Source organism: Triturus cristatus, chromosome 7, assembly GCF_964204655.1.
Source record: "Triturus cristatus chromosome 7, aTriCri1.1, whole genome shotgun sequence".
In the NCBI taxonomy this organism is placed as follows: Eukaryota; Metazoa; Chordata; class Amphibia; order Caudata; family Salamandridae; genus Triturus; species Triturus cristatus.
In genome coordinates, this window is record NC_140590.1 from 1,740,681,023 (window position 1) to 1,740,702,994 (window position 21,972).

At 43.5% G+C, this 21,972-nt stretch overlaps 1 protein-coding gene across 1 annotated transcript in view; it reads right to left on the minus strand.

Moving 5' to 3' along the window:
* Positions 1 to 630: 630 nt before the first annotated feature.
* Positions 631 to 21,972, minus strand: part of LOC146812970 (killer cell lectin-like receptor subfamily F member 1) — a 221,483-nt gene continuing 200,141 nt past the window's right edge. Inside the window, exon 6 of the mRNA XM_085614649.1 lies at positions 631 to 821. Coding sequence (XP_085470775.1) covers positions 759 to 821 — 63 coding nt within the window. The 3' untranslated portion in view covers positions 631 to 758. The remainder of the gene's footprint in view (positions 822 to 21,972) is intronic.

Consider the following 21,972-nt stretch of genomic DNA (forward strand, 5'->3'; position numbering starts at 1 on the left):
ATTTTAGCAGTATGACCCTGTTTAATGGCTTGATGGGCTGAGTTTAACTGTTGATTTTCCTGATATTACCACAAGCATTGGGTGCAGCAAACTAAAATGCATGCAGTCTTCCATACCTTGCAAAACACATATATAGCTTGTCTTTACAAGTAAAAATTTGACATGATTTGCAAAAGTGGGTCACTTTTTTAACTACCTGGTTCGCTAACAGGGGGACAATTTTATTTTGGTGCTCAGGTCTATTTTTTGTCCCAGTTGAACGGTGATTTTCAACCGTGGTGTATGTCACTATTCTGTGAAAAGAGTGCAGGATGCATCAATCTAGACTCTTACTAACACTCAGCATTGGTTCAAGCTTTTCCCAGCTTCTTCGAAAGTACAATTTTATTTCAATATTTTATTGGTAAAAATTGTGGGGAAACAAAAAAAAGCAGAATGAAGGAAACAATAGCCAAAAATTATTAATTTCACATCTTTAGCTATATAGGTTTAACAAGTCAAGGCCAAGCAAGGAGGAAAGAAGTTGAAATAGAATATCAGGTACAAGTCACAAAACAAACTACTGTATTTTCCCCATTTGTTGACAGAATCTTGATGAGGAAAGTTTCTGAATACAGTAGATAGGAGCAGGTTCCATGAGGGTTATATGCATCCTAGCTGGATGCACAAAGTCCACTGGGGGAGCGCGTAAAGCAGCTCAGGCCCACTGTGCTTCTTTCTGACAGATCCAATTCAGCTTGTTGATGCAGCTCTCGGATTCAATTGGACTCCTTTTCATCACACCACAGCTCTCTCCATCTGCCGAGCCTGCCACAGGGAACCTGGCAAATAAGAGGTAGAAAGTGTGAAGCACTCATCTTGGGCAATCTCTGTATGTGAGTTTATTTTTTCTGTTCATTTTTAATTCCAAACAGAACTAAGCATAGGTTACTAACTAGGTCTTGGCAGAATTTCTCTTCTACGGAAATAATTATTTATGATCACTTAAATTAAGAGTAATTTTGTGGGAAACATCCTATTGCAAGAACACTTTTAGTGAATGGAAGCTAGTCGTGTTCTGCAATGAGAAACTGCAGTCAGGATACTCCGCCACGATTGCGGAGCCTCTACCATGACTGCGGAGGCCCTTTGTGAATCGTGCCACTAGTTTTCTTTGGAGAGTGTGGTATCAAATCCAGAAGGATACTACTGAGTCCAGAGACCAGTGCCTAAGTTGGGCCGGTGGTTGCAGGTAGAGTTCATCAGCGCTACCTTTTGTGCACCTGCATTTAAGTTTCCTCAACAAATTTTGATCAAGAGAACGGAAACACAAAAGGAGTAAAAATGAGGAAAATAAATATGGAAAAGCAGTGACACAGGGAGAATGCATGAAGAAAAAGAACCTGCAAGTTTGAAAAAGAAGCAGGGAGTGTCTAGTGGTGGATAACAGAGGCATGAGGTGGAATCAAGACTATGCAACCTTGGTATCTGGCACAACAACTTTTGATAGAACCAGACACCGGCTTCTCAGAAAAACTTTGGGCCTTGGGACTTATTGTTTCAGGAATGAAATGCTGCCAGACAGAGTGTGTATTTGAGAAACCAGGGGCCTGACATAGTTTGATATGTTTGAAAGTCTCTATAAACCAGTGAAAGGAGCAAAGGAGAAGCTGAGGGCAAGGTGAAGGGTGACAAAAGCTGTGAAGCTATTAGCATAAATATGGATATATATTGGAGTGGGTCATCCATGAGCAGGTGTGTGATGTTGAGTGTGGAGACTGCATGTAGGTTGTGGAGGACCAAGAAAGAAAGCTGGCTTGTTGGATTACATCTACTACAAGGTCTCAACTCTGGCAAGGTAAGGAGCCATATCCTTATGGCTCCTGGAGGGATCTCTTAATCCAGGCAATCTTCAAGCAGCTGGGTATTGGTCCCTTATCTCCCTTCTACAGACTTTCTTCCTTCCCTACCATATAGTACTCTCTCTTCCATCAGAGTGATGTTGTTTCCTAGGCCTGGTCATGGTGGGAATCGGCATCAAGCAGTCTTCTTTCTGGCAAATATCTCTCTGGACTGATGCGCAGAAGTTTCTTCTGAGTCCAGTAGAAGTGCAATCACTGTGATCAAGGGGGCAGCATGTATCCTACTTTCAGGGTGACAGCAGGAAAGTAGGGTTAACAATGCCCACGGTACATTAAAATGTGACATCCTTCGCTAATCTAGAGAAAATGAATCTTCCCTGATTTCTCCTGTTTCTCCAGGCTTTTTTAGACAGAAGGAAAATATTGATACTAAATGACTGAATGGAAGTGAGATGTATCTCCATTCCCTCTTCAAAGACCTTCTGATTTCATATCAATGCCCACCATTGCTCACCAGGCACCGAGAGCTCTGATGCTTTTAGTTGGCAGAAATGAGTATAGCAGACTGTAGATGTATATTGTTCTGGATCACCAAGACATCTACAGGCTCTCTAGAGCTGCACACGTGACAGCAGCATGATGGCTGTAACATCCACAAAGACAGATAGACAATCAAGGAAAGAACCAGGATTTCCTCCAATCACTCACTGTATCCTCCCTAGAACTGCAGTTATTGCAATAAGGGTGTAGCTTTAATTGGGCGTGGGGTGTTTTGGTGTGACACTCCCAAATAAATGCATTCGTGGCCTGGGCATGAGTCTAGGAGCCCTGAATTGGGTCTCCTATATCTGTGTTGGTTTTTTCCTTGTTCATTCCTCTTTGAGATTGTTTAAATGTGTTCATTATTTAGATAAGGAGTTTAAAGATATATAGTGACTGATTTATAAATAAAGTACTAAATATACACTCCAAGAAGCATTCCTATGGATGTTTGCAAATTTACTACTGTTGTGTGGGCTACGTTTAGTCTCCATTTTAGCTTTTCATTTTTAACTTCGCCTCATTTTCTAGTGGTGTTTAACACATGTTTTTTTTCTTTTATGAAAATGTCCTTTGCAAGCATTTCCTTCAAATAGGCATTGTTGCCCTGTAGTCTGCACATTCAGTTCCAGGTTAGTACATTTCAGAATACGCAAAAAAATGTATTTCCTGTGCTCGTAGGAGCTTATTTTTCTGCTGCTGTCTAATTAAAACATTGTTTTGCACCTCAGGCACAGTGTAACAAGCTTGCCATTTATTATAAAAACAGAGACCATGCTGAAGTTGGAGAGAGGTTCACTTCATGGCAGAATCACCATGAAACGCTGCTCTGACCTGTGACTAAGATGCAGTTTAGTTGTTCCAGACCTTCATCCTGTGACAGAAGATAGCCTTGCAGGAGAAGTGTGCAGGCTTGCACACTCAACACAGGGTGCATTCCTTAGTGCAGTAAGGCTGGCATCCTGACATACAGTACCAAGGTATGGGGGCTAGGTCATTCCAATAGGTTGGCAGGCAGCATAGATATATTAGGACTCTATAGGAGTCATGTTAGTAACATGATGAACAATTACCATGGTTGAATTGTTTGTGTTTTTCGCCTTTCTAATAATGCTTATTGCAGTGATGTGTCTCATCTTTTTCATAATCACAGTCCATGTTATATTTACAAAGATTAGAGCTTTTCAATAGATGTTTGAAAATGCAATACTGTATATTTTCTTTGTGACACTTTGGGCATGCATGAATGACAAATGATAGGGATAGATCTGTTTCCATGATTTCTTTGGCAATCTGAGAGTCATGATCTAGGTTACTGACAACATCTGCAACTCTGTGGGTTGAGGAGTTTATATGCAGTACTATGACTTAGCCAAATAGACCAACAATTACTGACTATATGGTCAGACTGTATTACAAAGATTTGTTGTTCTAAATGCACAGTCCTACTAGATCAGTAGGAACCATATAACACTACTTTTTTAAATTCACACACATTGGCAGTAGAATGCTTGGAAAGCTGTGCCAGTCTCAGCTTTCCAGACTTACTACTGGCGGCAATGTCATGTGGCATTTTGCTCTTGAGACATTTTTAGAATTTACTATTTCCAACTGGGAAAGAACACTTTCCAGTTGTACTTTTTTCCACAGTAAAAATATGCCGAAGATCTGCACAAAGTTTTGAGGTAACCACTCACCTTCCTAAGGGAGTTACATTTTGCTGGAACAAACATCTGACAATTTCCAAGGTGGGAAAGGGTGAGATAGGAGTTTGAAAATGCTCATAAGTGGGTGAGCATTTTCGTAAATTTGTCTTTACGAATTAGGCCCACAAATTCAATGTAATATGGGATGGAGGAGCGCAGTATAAATATCATTGGCTCTCTTTTCTGTTTTTTTTATTCAGTGAGTGTAATGGAACAGCAGGGCAGAAGAACAGAACAACCTTCCTTGTATTTTTAGTCTCACTATTTCAGGGCTAGACTAGCAACCATCCCGGAAAATGGTTTTATCACATTCCTTGGTTGCAATAGAGCAAGGCAGTCTGTCTCTCCCCAGGAATGTCTGGGTTATCCAGCCAACAAAATCTGAAACAAATTTGGGTCTTCACAATTTATTTGATGACGCAATTTCCCAAAATATTTAGTGGAAGGTTAAAAGTGTCAAAAGCTGCACTCACAGGTTTCTGACCTCCCATGGGTGGTGTACCCCTTGGTCATCTCACCTCTCCACCCTGCAGCCCACTGCTTTTTAGTTGAGAAATTTAAGATTTATATCTCCCCTGAATTTCATTGACTAAGCTACACTCCTGCATATGTAATCCCATATACAACATGCCATATTTACAGCCCCGCAGAATACAGCACATTTGCAAAGAAGAAACAACAAGGAGAACTGAAGATATTTCTCAGCGTTGCCTCTCTGTTGGGAAGGCACACAATTCTGACACATTCCCAGGTCTACCGGTATTGGTATATCTGGGAATGGTGCAGAATCCATGGGTGGATGCATGGGAACACTGTGGCATAGACCCCAGACATTATTTTATGTATTCCAAGGTAAATGTCCAGAGTGCTCAACCAACACAATATGCCACAAACACCACACTCCGCCCTTGCTCTGCTTTTTAGTTACAGCAGATTTACTAAACCACGCAGTGCCATGCAGATGGCCCTGTGTGCCTTGGTAAATCTGATTTTAGGTTTTTTGTTGCCCTGTGTTACCTTGCGTGACGCAAGAGCAACACAAAACATTGATAAATTTGACCTACAGACTATTGTCCTGCAAACAGTGGCATCATATATAATGCCCATTGCTACAAAATCCAATAATCTTAGCTGCCTAATTTAAAGAACAAAACAAAAATGAGAAACACAAGCACTAATGTTTGTGCCAGCTATATATAAAATAGCCAAGTTCCCAGAAATAATGCAGTTATACAAGACCTAAAAGTAGCGATATCTACATTAAAATGTACAAATTACTTAGTACTGCCCCCTCCTGGTGACCTAGCTCCCATGTTGGACTCAGCACATCTTCTTAAAACTATTTAGGTGGCAACGCAAGATACATTAGCTGAAATCACCTGCCAATGGGCTAATAGTAGCAGTAAGGTACAAGGACAACATACATTAAAGGCGTAGATACCCAGCAGGATATTGCATTCTTAGCCCAGAAAAACAAGTGGTTAAAAAAAGTAAATGAAAAAGCAAAACAGGCATCCCGAAGAAAAAATAGATGCTCACTTTCAAATTCAAAACAATTCCCCATATTTGAACAAGCCAATAAAGACACTACAGAGTCATCACATTCTGTGCCCTATATTGCTATGGGAGATTCACAGGATGTCATCACATGCATAAAGGGCACCTCAAGCAAATAAACAATCTTCTCTACAGAATGGAGGCGTTGATGCAGATAAATCTGTTAACCATGGTACCTATCAACAAGACTCTGACAGCTCCATACATTGGCTTTGTCCGGATGTCACACTGGTACTCTACTAGAGCAATTGCACTCTCCCTGAAGAAGTCTATGGAGGATGAAACGCGTTGGCTACTGCACAATTGATGTGATTTTAGGAAAAAAAGATGAATAAAGATTTACTGAAAGAAGAAGTTATTCTCACATTTGTTTATTGAGGACAAAAGATGATGTTGCTTGTAATTACAAATTGTGTACAATAGACTGAAGTCTCACTATGTACATTTAATTAACTTTAATATTGAGTGCTGACCCACTATCTTGTATGTTCATTTTGGAAATTAATTTTGTCTCAGAAGTGTTGATGGGTTGCACTTTTTGCCATTTCAGTTAAGGACATGAACATAGGGCCCAATAGGGTCCTGTTTCAATGTCTGTTTTTAATTACTACCGGGTCTGAGACTCAGCAGGATCTGACCCACTTAAAATACTGTGAAGCTAGGCTCCTTGGGGTATATTTACAAGGGCAAGGCGCCACCGTAGCTTCACTTTTTACGATGGTCTGGTAGTGCAATGCCCTACACTATATGTACAATGTGGCTCTAAGCCACTATGCGTGGCTTAAGGGCACCTTGCAAATATCGTACCCTTTGATGCAGTTTTCCGCGTTAAAGGGGTGTGCAATGGGTGTTGCTATAGGCATTCCCACGCAAAACCCATTGCTTTTTGACACTGCCTCAGATTTACAAGAAATGGTAAATCTAAGGCAGGGTCAAAAACACCATTGAAAGGGTGGCGTTAGAATGGCGCAATGAGGAGAAATACTCAATTTCTCCTAATTTTTCGCTCTCTCTATGTGTGCTGCATTCTGCAGCACACGTAGAAGGAGCAAATAACCATTACCGACTGTTTATGTGCAGGAAGGTGTTCCTTCCTGCACATAAACAATCATACCTGCAATGCAGGCACCATTGCACAATGGTGCAAGGGTGCCTGCGCTACGGCTAGGCAGATTGTTCAGTGCCGGCGCACAGGAAAACACAGGGGTGCACTGTATTTTTGTAAATACGTCACATCCCTACATTTTTTAAATGACACAGTGCAACCTAAATGAGTTGTTTGCAGTGTTGCGCTGCGTCATTTCTTTGTAACCCCCTTGTGTTAGCAATGAGCTCTTGTGAGAGATTTCAAGGGAGACATTGGGAGGCGCAGCCCAAAGCCAGCTGCACTGGGTATAGGAAAAGGACAGGAGGAAGTATCAAGTGAACACCCGGGACCATGCCTATTAAAGGCAGGTCTTGGGAAACACGAGAAGACGCCAGATGCTCTGGATTTCTAAGAGCACTCGAGACAGAATGGAAGAAGCAAATATTGGGACAGGAGGAAAGAAGCTGAACAAAATCAAATTAAATTAGAAAGAAAACAAGGCATTAACATCTATGTGTGTAAGTGGACTATTTTATTGGAGTCTAAGGGGCATATTATCAATGACGGCATAAAAATTATCACCGGTTCAGCGGCAGAAAACTGCAGCTAAAGCGGCGATAATGGGCTTGATAATATGCCCTGGAGAATTCCAATAGAAGCCCATGTTCACACCAGTTCTCTGCCGCTGAACCGGCGATAATTTTTACACCGTCCTTGATAATATGCCCCTAATTTCGCAGAATGGTACGGGCTGAGACCATCGATCATGGACAATCTTCTAAGCCAATGGCAGGAAAGCCTTTCCTAAAAGCCCCTTTAAGTATCTGTATTGTGATATGAATTGTGTGATGGCAATAGGCTCTCATCAGCTGTCTGTAGATAAGACCTATGCACATGCAGAATAACAGTTCTACAAGGCCACTAAATAGGAAGAAGAAATATAAAGTGAGAAACTTACAGCAGTTCATTTAAAATGGACCCATTTACCCACGTCCAAGTATGTCCCGGAGCTGTCTTGAAAAGGCCAATCCAGACATAGTTCGTTAAATTGGAACTTATTAACGAACCAAGGAACATCTGCAGAAAATAAAGACAGTGTAAGTGCTTGAAACAGATGTTATAGATAGGGCTGAGGAACAAGCAACACTTTTTAAGTCGAAACTGGGTGCAACTAACACCATGCACATTAAAACGATGAGTATCCACCGTTTAAGGAAACATCTGATTCCGAACCCAACTGAATGTGATTTGTGTTTATCCTCACTCTAGGCTTGAAGTATGGTCATGGGCTATTTATTTATTATTTGTGTTTAGCCTCACTTCACTGTGGCCTTGAAGAGCATAATTGTGTAAATTCAGACAGGTCAAATGAGATCTCAAAATAAACTCACTTAGAAATTATGCCATATTGTTCTACTCAGCAAAGACCCACAAGGAGACACATTTGATGAACATTTCCATCTCAGAGGACCTCAGTATCAATTCTGAGATGGTTTATTAATACACACCTTAGGGCTGGACCTGCTGCTAAAAATAGTTGGCCTTAAGGGCACACTGTTAGCGACACTGGTCCCTATATCAACCACATTTCACACCATTTGCACAGCACAGAAGGGACCAAAAGGTCCTAACCTCCTCTCTAACACCAATCATGCATCCACTGGGTGCCTGTGCATGTTGCAGCTATAATGTAGGAATGAAGCTCCTTAGGGAAGTGATAAATCTCTGCCACCCATAAGGAACTTTTTCAATGGATCAGTGAAGATCACTGGGTAACTTTAGGCCATTGTCGGCAAGGCCACAGGGGCCACCCTTGACCCTTCTCGACTGGGGTGGGCAAAATGCTCTTTTGCACAGTATTTCAGTGAGGCTACGGCTCATAGTACACGATGACCTCCAACAGCTGGACACGTTTCAATTTGAGTAATGTCTTTGGTGGATTTTACACAAACCGGTACCCGCGACTTTAGCAGAAAAAAACGAATTTTCCACATATTTTTGGGTGGAATCACCGTGCTGACACAAATGTCCTACCCCATAGCGTTCCCCTGGTCTCCTGAGTAAAATGATACCTCACTTATGTGAGTGGGGCAAGGGCATGTGACTGGGAAGAGCCCAAAACATAGGGAATAAGGGTATAGCACCAAGAATTCTAAGCGCTACATTTTGTTTAAAAATGCGTTTTTAGCCAATTCTCCATTGGACATCCACACAAGTGAGGTATCATTTTTCTCATGACACTAAGGAGAACGCTGTGGGGTAGGACATTTGTGCCGCCACAGTGATTCCACCCAAAAATATGCGGAAAATGTGGGGTTTTTTGCAACATTTGAGATTTGCAGGGTATTCTGGGTAGGGAAACGTTGGGGGATCCAAGCAAGCCATATCTCATTGGACTCCCCAGGGTTTCTAGTTTTCAGAAATGTGTGGGTTTGGTAGGTTTCCCTAGAGGGCAGCGAGCCCGGGGCCAAAACCCCAGGTGCCCTCCCCAAAACAAGGTAGTTTTGTTATGGGTAATTTTGAAGTCTCCACAGTACGATTTCCTGTAGCAGCCACTATGCCTACCCCCACAAGTGAGGTACCATTTTCATCGGGAGACCTGAAGGAACGCCGGGTGGTACGAAATTTGTGGATCCACGCAAATTCCAGAACTTTCCCACACAGAAATATGTGCTAAATTTGAGGTTTGCAGGGCATTCTGGGTAGGAAAACGTTTAGGGACCCATGCAAGCCATACCTCGCTGGACTCCCCCAGGTGTCTAGTTTTCAGAAATGTTTTGGTTTGGTAGGTTTCCCTAGATGGCCACTGAGCCCAGGGCCAAAAACTCATGGGACCCCCCTTGCAAAACCAGGTTTTTTTGTGATAGGTAATTTTGATGTCGCCTCAATAGGTTTTGGGCCCTTGCCTGTCGCGGGTACTTGACCCACCCACGCGAGTGAGGTATCATTTTTATTGGGAGACATGGGGGAACACTGTGTGGTAGGAAATTTGTGGATCCACGTAGATTCCAGAACTTTCCCACACAGAAATTTGAGAAAAAAGTGATTTTTTTCAGCTAACTTTGAGGTTTGGAGGGCATTCTGGGTAGGAAAACGTTGGGGGATCCACGCAAGCCATACCTCGCTGGACTCCACCGGGTGTCTAGTTTTCAGAAATGTGTGGGTTTGGTAGGTTTCCCAAGATGGCCACCGAGCCCGGGGCCAAAAACCCAGGTGACTCCCCTTGCAAAACCACCTTGTTTTGTGATAGGTCATTTTGATGTCCCCTCAATAAATTTTGGGCCTTTGCCTGTTGCGGGTACTTGAACCACCCACACCAGTGAGGTTTTTGGCCCTGGGCTCAGCGGCCATCTTAGGAAACCTACCAAACCCACACATTTCTGAAAACTAGACACTCGGGGGAGTCCGGTGAGGTATGGCTTGCATTGGTCCCACAACATTTTCCTACCCAGAATCCCCTTCAAACCTCAAATTTAGCTGAAAAAATCACTTTTTTCTCAAATTTCTCTGTGGGAAAGTTCTGGAATCTATGTGGATCCACAAATTTGCTCCCAACCAGCATTCCCCCTGGTCTCCCGGTAAAAATGATACCTCACTCGCGTGGGTGGGTCAAGTACCCACGACAGGCAAGGGCCCAAAACATATTGAGAAGACATCAAAATTACCTATCACAAACCAACCTGGTTTTGCAAGGGGGGATCCCATGAGATTTTGGCCACGGCTTGGCGGCCATCTAGGTAAACCTACCCAACCCACACATTTCTGAAAACTAGACACCCGGGGGGGTCCAGCAAGGTATGGCTTGCATGGTTCCCCAAATGTTTCTCTACCCAGAATGCCCTGCAAACCTCAAATTTAGTTGAAAAAAATCACTTTTTTCTCATATTTCTGTGGGGGAAAGTTCTGGAATCTGCATGGATCCACAAATTTCCTACCACCCTGTGTTCCCCCAGGGCTCCCAATAAAAATGGTACCTCACTTGTGTTGGTAGGCATAGTGGCTGAAACAGGAAATGCCCAAATATTATTGTGGAGACTTCAAAATTACCTATAACAAAACTACCTGGTTTTGGGGGGGGGGGGCACCTGATTTTTTGGCCCTGGGTTAGCCGCCATCGAGGGAAACCTGCCAATCCCACACATTTCTGAAAACTAGACACCCTGGGGAGTCCAATGAGGTATTGCTTGCATGGATCACCCAACATTTCCCTACCCAGAATCCCCTGCAACCCTCAAATTTAGCTGAGAAAAACATATTTTCCACATATTTTTGGGTGGAATCACCGTGCCGGCACAAATGTCCTACCACCCAGCGTTGCCCTTGTACCCCTGAGTAAAATGATACCTCACTTGTGTGGGTGTCCAAAGCAGAACTGGCTAAAATCATTTTTTTTTAAATGTAGTGCTTAGAATTCTCGGTGCTATACCCAAATCCCTATGTTTTGGGCTCTTCCCAGTCACAGACCGTTGGCCCACCCACACAAGTGAGGTATCATTTTACTCGGGAGAACAAGGGGAATGCTGGATGGTAGGACATTTGTGCCGGCAGGGTGATCACACGAAAACATTTATGGAAAAACTGATTTTTTCAGCTATATTTGAGGTTTGCAGGGGAGTCTGGGTAGGAAAACGTTGTGGGACCCACGCAAGCTATACCTCGCTGGACTCCCCCGGGTGTCTAGTTTTCAGAAATGTTTGGGTTTGGTACTTTTCCCAAGATGGCCGCCGAGCCCGGGGACAAAACAACAGGTGAGCCCCCTTGCAAACCCAGGTTGTTTTGTGATCGGTGATTTTGATGTCGCCTTAATAGGTTTTGGGCCCTTGCCTGTCACGGGCACTAGGCCTACGCACAAAAGTGAGATACCATTTTTCTCAGAAGACTTCAGGGAACGCGGGGTTGGTGTAATTTTGTGGATCCACGCAGATTCCAGAACTTTCCACCACAGAAATATGAGGAAAATGTGTTTTTTTTAATACATTTTTTGGTTTGCAAGGGATTCTGGGTAACAGAACCTGGTGTGAGCCAGTCAAGTCACCTCATCCTAGATTCCCCTGGGTGTCTAGTTTTCAGAAATGTATAGGTTTGCTAGGTCTCACTACGCCACTGGAGTCAAGCTATCCTGGCTGATGACGGCTGATAGCCAGAAACCGGTCCTAGGATGCTTGATTCCGGTCCAGTGAAGACATGGCTTGGCAGTTCGGGCTGGACTGTTCCCATGAGGCACAGGGTCAAGACTGATTTGCATATGGCCATGTCTAAACTGGGGTGGTGTAGTGGGCAAAAGAACGATGGATTTAACCCAGATCTCTTGACTGGGGGAGAATGTCTGCATTGTCAGCATTCCGTCCATCAATTGTTTGTTGTAACGCTTTTCGCCCTAAGTGGGATGGGTATTCCCAGACGTGGGACCCGTGCTCACTACGCCACTGGAGTCAAGCTATTCTGGCTGATGACGGCTGATAGCCAGAAACCGGTCCTAGGATGCTTGATTCCGGTCCAGTGAAGACATGGCTTGGCAGTTCGGGCTGGACTGTTCCCATGAGGCACAGGGTCAAGACTGATTTGCATATGGCCATGTCTAAACTGGGGTGGTGTAGTGGGCAAAAGAACGATGGATTTAACCCAGATCTCTTGACTGGGGGAGAATGTCTGCATTGTCAGCATTCCGTCCATCAATTGTTTGTTGTAATGCTTTTCGCCCTAAGTGGGATGGGTATTCCCAGACGTGGGACCCATGCTCACTACGCCACTGGAGTCAAGCTATCCTGGCTGATGACGGCTGATAGCCAGAAACCGGTCCTAGGATGCTTGATTCCGGTCCAGTGAAGACATGGCTTGGCAGTTCGGGCTGGACTGTTCCCATGAGGCACAGGGTCAAGACTGATTTGCATATGGCCATGTCTAAACTGGGGTGGTGTAGTGGGCAAAAGAACGATGGATTTAACCCAGATCTCTTGACTGGGGGAGAATGTCTGCATTGTCAGCATTCCGTCCATCAATTGTTTGTTGTAACGCTTTTCGCCCTAAGTGGGATGGGTATTCCCAGACGTGGGACCCGTGCTCACTACGCCACTGGAGTCAAGCTATCCTGGCTGATGATGGCTGATAGCCAGAAACCGGTCCTAGGATGCTTGATTCCGGTCCAGTGAAGACATGGCTTGGCAGTTCGGGCTGGACTGTTCCCATGAGGCACAGGGTCAAGACTGATTTGCATATGGTCATGTCTAAACTGGGGTGGTGTAGTGGGCAAAAGACCGATGGATTTAACCCAGATCTCTTGACTGGGGAAGAATGTCTGCATTGTCAGCATTCCGTCCATCAATTGTTTGTTGTAACGCTTTTTGCCCTAAGTGGGATGGGTATTCCCAGACGTGGGACCCGTGCTCACTACGCCACTGGAGTCAAGCTATCCTGGCTGATGACGGCTGATAGCCAGAAACCGGTCCTAGGATGCTTGATTCCGGTCCAGTGAAGACATGGCTTGGCAGTTCGGGCTGGACTGTTCCCATGAGGCACAGGGTCAAGACTGATTTGCATATGGCCATGTCTAAACTGGGGTGGTGTAGTGGGCAAAAGAACGATGGATTTAACCCAGATCTCTTGAATGGGGGAGAATGTCTGCATTGTCAGCATTCCGTCCATCAATTGTTTGTTGTAACGCTTTTCGCACTAAGTGGGATGGGTATTCCCAGACCTGGGACCCGTGCTCACTACGCCACTGGAGTCAAGCTATCCTGGCTGATGACGGCTGATAGCCAGAAACCGGTCCTAGGATGCTTGATTCCGGTCCAGTGAAGACATGGCTTGGCAGTTCGGGCTGGACTGTTCCCATGAGGCACAGGGTCAAGACTGATTTGCATATGGCCATGTCTAAACTGGGGTGGTGTAGTGGGCAAAAGAACGATGGATTTAACCCAGATCTCTTGACTGGGGGAGAATGTCTGCATTGTCAGCATTCCGTCCATCAATTGTTTGTTGTAACGCTTTTCGCCCTAAGTGGGATGGGTATTCCCAGACGTGGGACCCGTGCTCACTACGCCACTGGAGTCAAGCTATCCTGGCTGATGACGGCTGATAGCCAGAAACCGGTCCTAGGATGCTTGATTCCGGTCCAGTGAAGACATGGCTTGGCAGTTCGGGCTGGACTGTTCCCATGAGGCACAGGGTCAAGACTGATTTGCATATGGCCATGTCTAAACTGGGGTGGTGTAGTGGGCAAAAGAACGATGGGTTTAACCCAGATCTCTTGACTGGGGGAGAATGTCTGCATTGTCAGCATTCCGTCCATCAATTGTTTGTTGTAACGCTTTTTGCCCTAAGTGGGATGGGTATTCCCAGACGTGGGACCCGTGCTCACTACGCCACTGGAGTCAAGCTATCCTGGCTGATGACGGCTGATAACCAGAAACCGGTCCTAGGATGCTTGATTCCGGTCCAGTGAAGACATGGCTTGGCAGTTCGGGCTGGACTGTTCCCATGAGGCACAGGGTCAAGACTGATTTGCATATGGCCATGTCTAAACTGGGGTGGTGTAGTGGGCAAAAGAACGATGGATTTAACCCAGATCTCTTGACTGGGGGAGAATGTCTGCATTGTCAGCATTCCGTCCATCAATTGTTTGTTGTAACGCTTTTCGCCCTAAGTGGGATGGGTATTCCCAGACGTGGGACCCGTGCTCACCACGCCACTGGAGTCAAGCTATCCTGGCTGATGATGGCTGATAGCCAGAAACCGGTCCTAGGATGCTTGATTCCGGTCCAGTGAAGACATGGCTTGGCATTTCGGGCTGGACTGTTCCCATGAGGCACAGGGTCAAGACTGATTTGCATATGGTCATGTCTAAACTGGGGTGGTGTAGTGGGCAAAAGACCGATGGATTTAACCCAGATCTCTTGACTGGGGAAGAATGTCTGCATTGTCAGCATTCCGTCCATCAATTGTTTGTTGTAACGCTTTTTGCCCTAAGTGGGATGGGTATTCCCAGACGTGGGACCCGTGCTCACTACGCCACTGGAGTCAAGCTATCCTGGCTGATGACGGCTGATAGCCAGAAACCGGTCCTAGGATGCTTGATTCCGGTCCAGTGAAGACATGGCTTGGTAGTTCGGGCTGGACTGTTCCCATGAGGCACAGGGTCAAGACTGATTTGCATATGGCCATGTCTAAACTGGGGTGGTGTAGTGGGCAAAAGAACGATGGATTTAACCCAGATCTCTTGAATGGGGGAGAATGTCTGCATTGTCAGCATTCCGTCCATCAATTGTTTGTTGTAACGCTTTTCGCACTAAGTGGGATGGGTATTCCCAGACGTGGGACCCGTGCTCACTACGCCACTGGAGTCAAGCTATCCTGGCTGATGACGGCTGATAGCCAGAAACTGGTCCTAGGATGCTTGATTCCGGTCCAGTGAAGACATGGCTTGGCAGTTCGGGCTGGACTGTTCCCATGAGGCACAGGGTCAAGACTGATTTGCATATGGCCATGTCTAAACTGGGGTGGTGTAGTGGGCAAAAGAACGATGGATTTAACCCAGATCTCTTGACTGGGGGAGAATGTCTGCATTGTCAGCATCCCGTCCATCAATTGTTTGTTGTAACGATTTTCGCCCTAAGTGGGATGGGTATTCCCAGACGTGGGACCCGTGTTCACTACGCCACTGGAGTCAAGCTATCCTGGCTGATGACGGCTGATAGCCAGAAACCGGTCCTAGGATGCTTGATTCCGGTCCAGTGAAGACATGGCTTGGCAGTTCGGGCTGGACTGTTCACATGAGGCACAGGGTCAAGACTGATTTGCATATGGCCATGTCTAAACTGGGGTGGTGTAGTGGGCAAAAGAACGATGGATTTAACCCAGATCTCTTGACTGGGGGAGAATGTCTGCATTGTCAGCATTCTGTCCATCAATTGTTTGTTGTAATACCCATGCACATGAGGCACCATTTTTCTCGGAAGACTTTGGGGAATGTGGGGTGGGTGGAATTTTGTGGATGCATGCAGATTCCAGAACTTTCCACCACAGAAATATGAGGAAAATGTGTTTTTTTAATACATGTTTTGGTTTGCAAGGGATTCTGGGTAACAGAACCTGGTGAGAGCCAGTCAAGTCACTCCATCCTAGATTCCCCTGTGCGTCTAGTTTTCAGAAATGTATAGATTTGCTAGGTTTCCCTAGGTGCCGGCAGAGCTAAGGTTCAAAATCTACAGCTAGGCACAGTGGGAAAAAAAGGGTCAGTTTTCACTCTGAAAAATGTGGTGTGTCCACGTTGCGTTTTGGGCTGTTTCCTGCCGAGGCAGTAGGCCTACCCACACAAGGTTTGCAAGGGATTCTGGGTAACAGAACCTGGTGAGAGCCAGTCAAGTCACCCCATCCTGGATTCCCCATGGTGTCTAGTTCTCAAAATTGTATAGGTTTGCTAGGTTTCCCTAGGTGCCGGCAGAGCTAGGGGTCAAAATCTATGCACTTTGCAAAAAAAGGGTCAGTTTTCTCTGTAGAAATAAAAGTGTGTCCACGTTGCGTTTTGAGCCATTTCCTGTCGCGGGCACTAGGCCTACCCACACAAGTGAGGTATTACTTTTACCAGGAGACTTAGGGTAACACATAATTGTAGAGCAACTGTTATTACCTTATGACTTTCGATGCATTTCTGCCTTCCAAATGAAAGACAATGTGTAAAAAAGAAGTCATTTTGAAAAATGACTTATAATTCTCATGCTAGTATGGGTACTCCGAAATTCGGAAATGTGCAAATATCTACTGTTTCTAAACTCTATATTTTGTTCCTATTTCAGAAATACATAGGTGTCTTTCATAATGATTTTCTCACATATATATTGTCCCAAATGAATTGTTCTATACCCGGTACATTATGAAAAACCATTGCAAGACGCTGCTCAGTTATTGACTCAGGGTTCGTCGGGGTCTTGGTGAACCTAAAAGTCCTATATATCCACACAACCAGGAAGGTACAGCGGATGTAACTGTATATTGCTTTCAAACAGCTCTCATAATTTGGAGAAGTTACAGGTGAAAACGTTGGCACAAATGGGTTTTTTTTCCATCTAATTTTAAATTTTTCCTATATTCAATTGTTAGTTTCTATCAAGAAACCTTGAAGTATCTACACAAATGACCCCTTGCTGAATTCAGAATAGTGCCACTTTTCAAAAATGTATAGCGTTCCAGGATCCATTATTGCTTTCATACCCATTTCTACCATTAACTGGAAGAAGGTTGAAAGCACAAAAAATAGCCAAAATAGGCTATGTCCCAGAAAAATGCCAAAACTGTGTAAAAAATGTTGGTTTTCTGACAAAAGTCTGCTTGTCCCCGAAAGCTGGGGAGATGGTGATTTCAGAACCACAACCCCTTTTTTGATACCATTTGCAGGGCAAAAACCAGACGCTTTCATCTGTAGCCCTTTATTCCCATTTTCCCACAAAAACAACAAAATTCCGCTGTACTTTGGCTAATTTCCGAGTCCCCTCCAGGGGAATCCACAAACCCTGGGTACCTTTGGAGTTCTCATGATGTTGGAAGAAAAGGACGGAAATTTGGCGTGGATACCTTATGTTGTCAAAAAGTTACAGGGGCCTAAGTGCGAACGACCCCAGATAGCCAAAAAAGGGCTTAGCACAGGGGGGTTAATAATAATATTTGTGTTTGCTTCTTTGTTTTAAAAATATTAATTGTTTAGTGCTTTGGACAGATCATGGCTGTTGTAGTGGTATGCAGCAGGGTACACATTAAATATCCAAGGAGAAAAGGGGGGGGGAGGCGAACAGGGCTTTGGAAAGAAGGTCCAGCTAGGTGAGCCCTACAATATACAACCAAAAGAAATACCAAAGCTGTTCCTTAAGCGAATGAGACGGACCAAGTGGTGTGCATACAAACGGTGTGAATGCCACGAAGTCGGATATGGGAGCCCTCACACAACCATCAGGGTGTTGTGCCTCACGCACCAATCAGGATGTAATGCATCATCATCGGGCTGCTCCTACGTCGAGTCGGCTGGTGCAATACCCGACGGGCTCTTTTAGGGAGCGCTCTTATGGAGATCTTTTTATCCAAACAGCCGTTAGGTGAGGTGGGAGTGAAGGGCTCTATTGTAATGTAGATGAAGATGAATAGTGGGGAAATATAAAATAGGGAAGGGAGTGCTGTCTCAATCAATTTATTATGAAGCCTCCTTACCTAGTTAAAAATTATGTGAGGTGAAGTGTAAATGACTAGAATTATGTGCTAGGTTATAAACACTGCCTCGTTTGGGGTCAACATGTTTCTCGCTCTAACTGAGAATTACTCTAGCGATTCTTCAGGACCTAGTGTATTCTATCTACATATAAGCTGTACATCTAATTTACAGTCAGCATTCTTATAGGTTTTTACCTGCAACTCGGTCTACCCTATCAGATTCATAGGATAGCGCACTGCAGTTCCTGGTAGGCAACGCAAGGAGTTCTTTGCGTTTGACACGCCGAGTCCGTGTCTCCGGTCGACCTACCCCGCTCGTAGATCACCTAGCACATAATTCTAGTCATTTACACTTCACCTCACATAATTTTTAACTAGGTAAGGAGGCTTCATAATAAATTGATTGAGACAGCACTCCCTTCCCTATTTTATATTTCCCCACTATTCATCTTCATCTACATTACAATAGAGCCCTTCACTCCCACCTCACCTAACGGCTGTTTGGATAAAAAGATCTCCATAAGAGCGCTCCCTAAAAGAGCCCGTCGGGTATTACACCAGCCGACTCGACGTAGGAGCAGCCCGATGATGATGCATTACATCCTGATGGGTGCGTGAGGCACAACACCCTGATGGTTGTGTGAGGGCTCCCATATCCGACTTTGTGGCATTCACACCGTTTGTATGCACACCACTTGGTCCGTCTCATTCGCTTAAGGAACAGCTTTGGTATTTCTTTTGGTTGAACACATTAAATATGACATCAATAGAGATGCATAGAATGGTGTCTCTCCTTCTCCCCCCAGAGTCCCAAACCCTCCGTTTGTATCTCACTCTCCCAGTCAACACACATACATCGCATTCTTAGTGTGAATAATATTAGTGTCTGTGTGTGATAATATCGTTAATACATTTTATAAATGCCCCATGTGCAGGCAATTAAATATGTGTGAAGGCGCGTTGAACGTGAGGCATTCCTTTGAACACCATTAGGATTATATATAACGACAAGGTACTTTTTACATTTCACATTCTGTTTTACACTTGATCGATATACCGATCTGTTTTATTAACGAAATATCTTTTCCATTTAGGATTCAGATCTCTATGCTCCACACAGGTACGCTGACTTTGGGGCGGTGTTATTTAGTACTTTTACACTTTATTCTTTTAGGCTTCTTTATCAAACGCTCTATTTTGATTACTTCCATGGTTTCTATTCACTTTTCTCCTTTCGTGCACTTCTGTTTCTCCTTTTTTAAAAAAAAATCATGTGTATTTTACATCACTCGTTCATATTCGCATACAATTGTATAATGTTGCATTTGTTTAATTGCAGATATGCCCCTGAGGAATGGACCACAGAGTTCCGAAATGCATCGGGCTTTACATTAATGTTATGACATATGATGTTGTTGTTGCATAGCTTGTAATTCTTTGCATTTATTTGTTTGTTTGGAATGTGAAACATTAAATTTATGTTCATTGTTATGCATCATATTCACTTGATATGCTGAGAACAACAATGTTTACAATTATAATGTGAATGACACATCATTTAATGGAGTAGTTTCATTGTTTGAATGTAAAAATTATTCTGATTTAGCATACATGCAAACAGTTTAAGAAACCATTGAACAGGTTGTTCTAGGTGAATAGTGCTCACCACACTCAGGACCCTGATCCTGTTGGTTACAATTCAGTACATGCACGTGTGGTCAACACGTGCAGTGGCGACGCACCAATAGGTCTAAAGCAATTTAGAGATACAAATAGTATAAAGCATTATATCTAGGAGTGCTCCTCTACTACGGGTACTACAGTTTAATTTCTTGACCTCCACAGAGGTAGCATCCAAGGAGTAAACATGTTGTTCGATTCAATAACAAATATTACAGAAACTCGAGCTATGACTTTAGTGTACACTAGTGAACAAGCATCAGACATCTATGCTTTGATCAAAGAAGTTAAGTTAACTGACTCTCATGGATGATCCATTACCCAACAATTAAAACAAGTAGAATATCTAAAACGACGTCAATTAAACCAGAGGCTTTACACATCAACTTTGGTGCAATACCACAGAGCCAAAAGAATACCAAGGGGACTTTGGTTATCCATCAGACCGATGTTATTCCGATTTCATCTAAACCCAGCATTCATGGATTAATGGTTCTCTATTCTCAACAAATGTTCTTTAGATTTAATATTATTGGTTATTGAAGAACTTTCAAAAACAATAAATGAATTGGAACAAGAAATTTTCAATTTGTAAAACGATTTGAAAAAAGAATGCTAACAACTACTTTCACCACCACTCTGGAAGAACTAGATCAAAAACTTGACAGATACAGTAAGGAGTTACAGGAAGGAAAGATCCTAAAATACCGACGGGATATAATTGATTACAAATTAAATGCGGGCTACACCTGGGCCGAAATTTACACACAGAGGCGGTTCAATGAGAATAAAACAACTACATCCTTGTAAGAGAGCGTGGTAACTGAACAAGTCACAGCTATTAATAGACCACAGGTAGCGAAGTCTAGCCTGGAAACTTCAGGACCTTCCACAACATCAATTGTGACAGGGGACTCCCAAATACCAACACCTTCCACCACGTCTTTTTTATCACAGGCACCGGATCTAGGGCATCCTCTAAACATAACAAAAACAGTAGCATCCACCACAAAACCAGGCGAGGACAAGGGCGGAAAATCGCTGCGCAGCTGAAAACACATAGCCTTATAATCAATATATCATCGACCGCTTAGTCCCAACAACAAATTAATGTACTCAATAAAGGTATGTCTTTTGTACCAACTACCATGACCAAACACTTTGAAACAGAGGTTACTTGAAAATTGAAATTTACCCACTACTTCACTAATGTTATCATGGCAACTAATGAGCAGAACGATGACATTGCTACTTCATTTAGACCTGCAAGCAAGTATCAAGCACCTGTCTCACACAAAATGCTGGACGCCTTCAAGAATATAGTGACAAATGATTTATCTAAATTAAATTACAAGAAAGTACAAAAGCATAACTAGACTGAACATGACAAAAGGACAATTCGTCCAATAGCAAACAACACTGCACTAACATTGAAGCCAGCTGATAAAGGAGGCACACTTGTCGTTATGGACACTACATATTATGTTCAGAAAGTGAATGAACATGTTCTTGATGAGACAACATATTTGGCACTTGACTGTGATTCGACGCCTACATTACAAGGAATTTTACAAAACATTCTTAATGAAGCGGAGGAGATGGGTATCATAGACCCACAATTGAAATCATACTTAACCACCAAGAATCCACACAGACCAAAAGTCTACAAGATTCCGAAAATACATAAAAATCCAGTCGACCCTCCCTTCCGACCTATAGTATCAGGTTGTGGTTCTATTTTTGATCTATTGGGAAAATATCTGGATCACTCTCTGCAAACGTTTGTTCAAAACTGGTGTACATATACCAGGGACACAACCGATTTTCTACATAAACTTCAAACCATTCAACCTTATATTCAACCTCACTGGATACTGTGCATTATAGACGTCACAGCTTTATATACTTCGATTGCGCACACTGAAGGCCACGAGGCCACAGAATGGGCATTATTAAAAATGCAGGAAATTGACACAGACAAAGTATTCTTTTTGAAACTCTTACAGCTATTTCATGTGGCAAGAGGTTTTTTACACCCAGTTAACCGGAACATCTATGGGCTTTTCGGGAGCTCCAGCTTATGCCAACATCTTTATGGCAAAATTTGAAGAGGACTTTATCTTAAATGACAACAATTGGACATCAGGAATAGAGCAATATTGCAGATACATAGATGACATCTTTTTAATTTGGACCCAATCAGAGAAGGTTCTGGAAGAACGGATACAAGAATTGAATTTCAAAAATCCCAGAATCCAATTTACCTACACTATTAATGACAAACAGATTAATTACTTGGATGTTTTGGTAACTAAAGACATAACTGGCAAAGGCTTACAGACAGCTGTTTACACCAAACCCACTGACA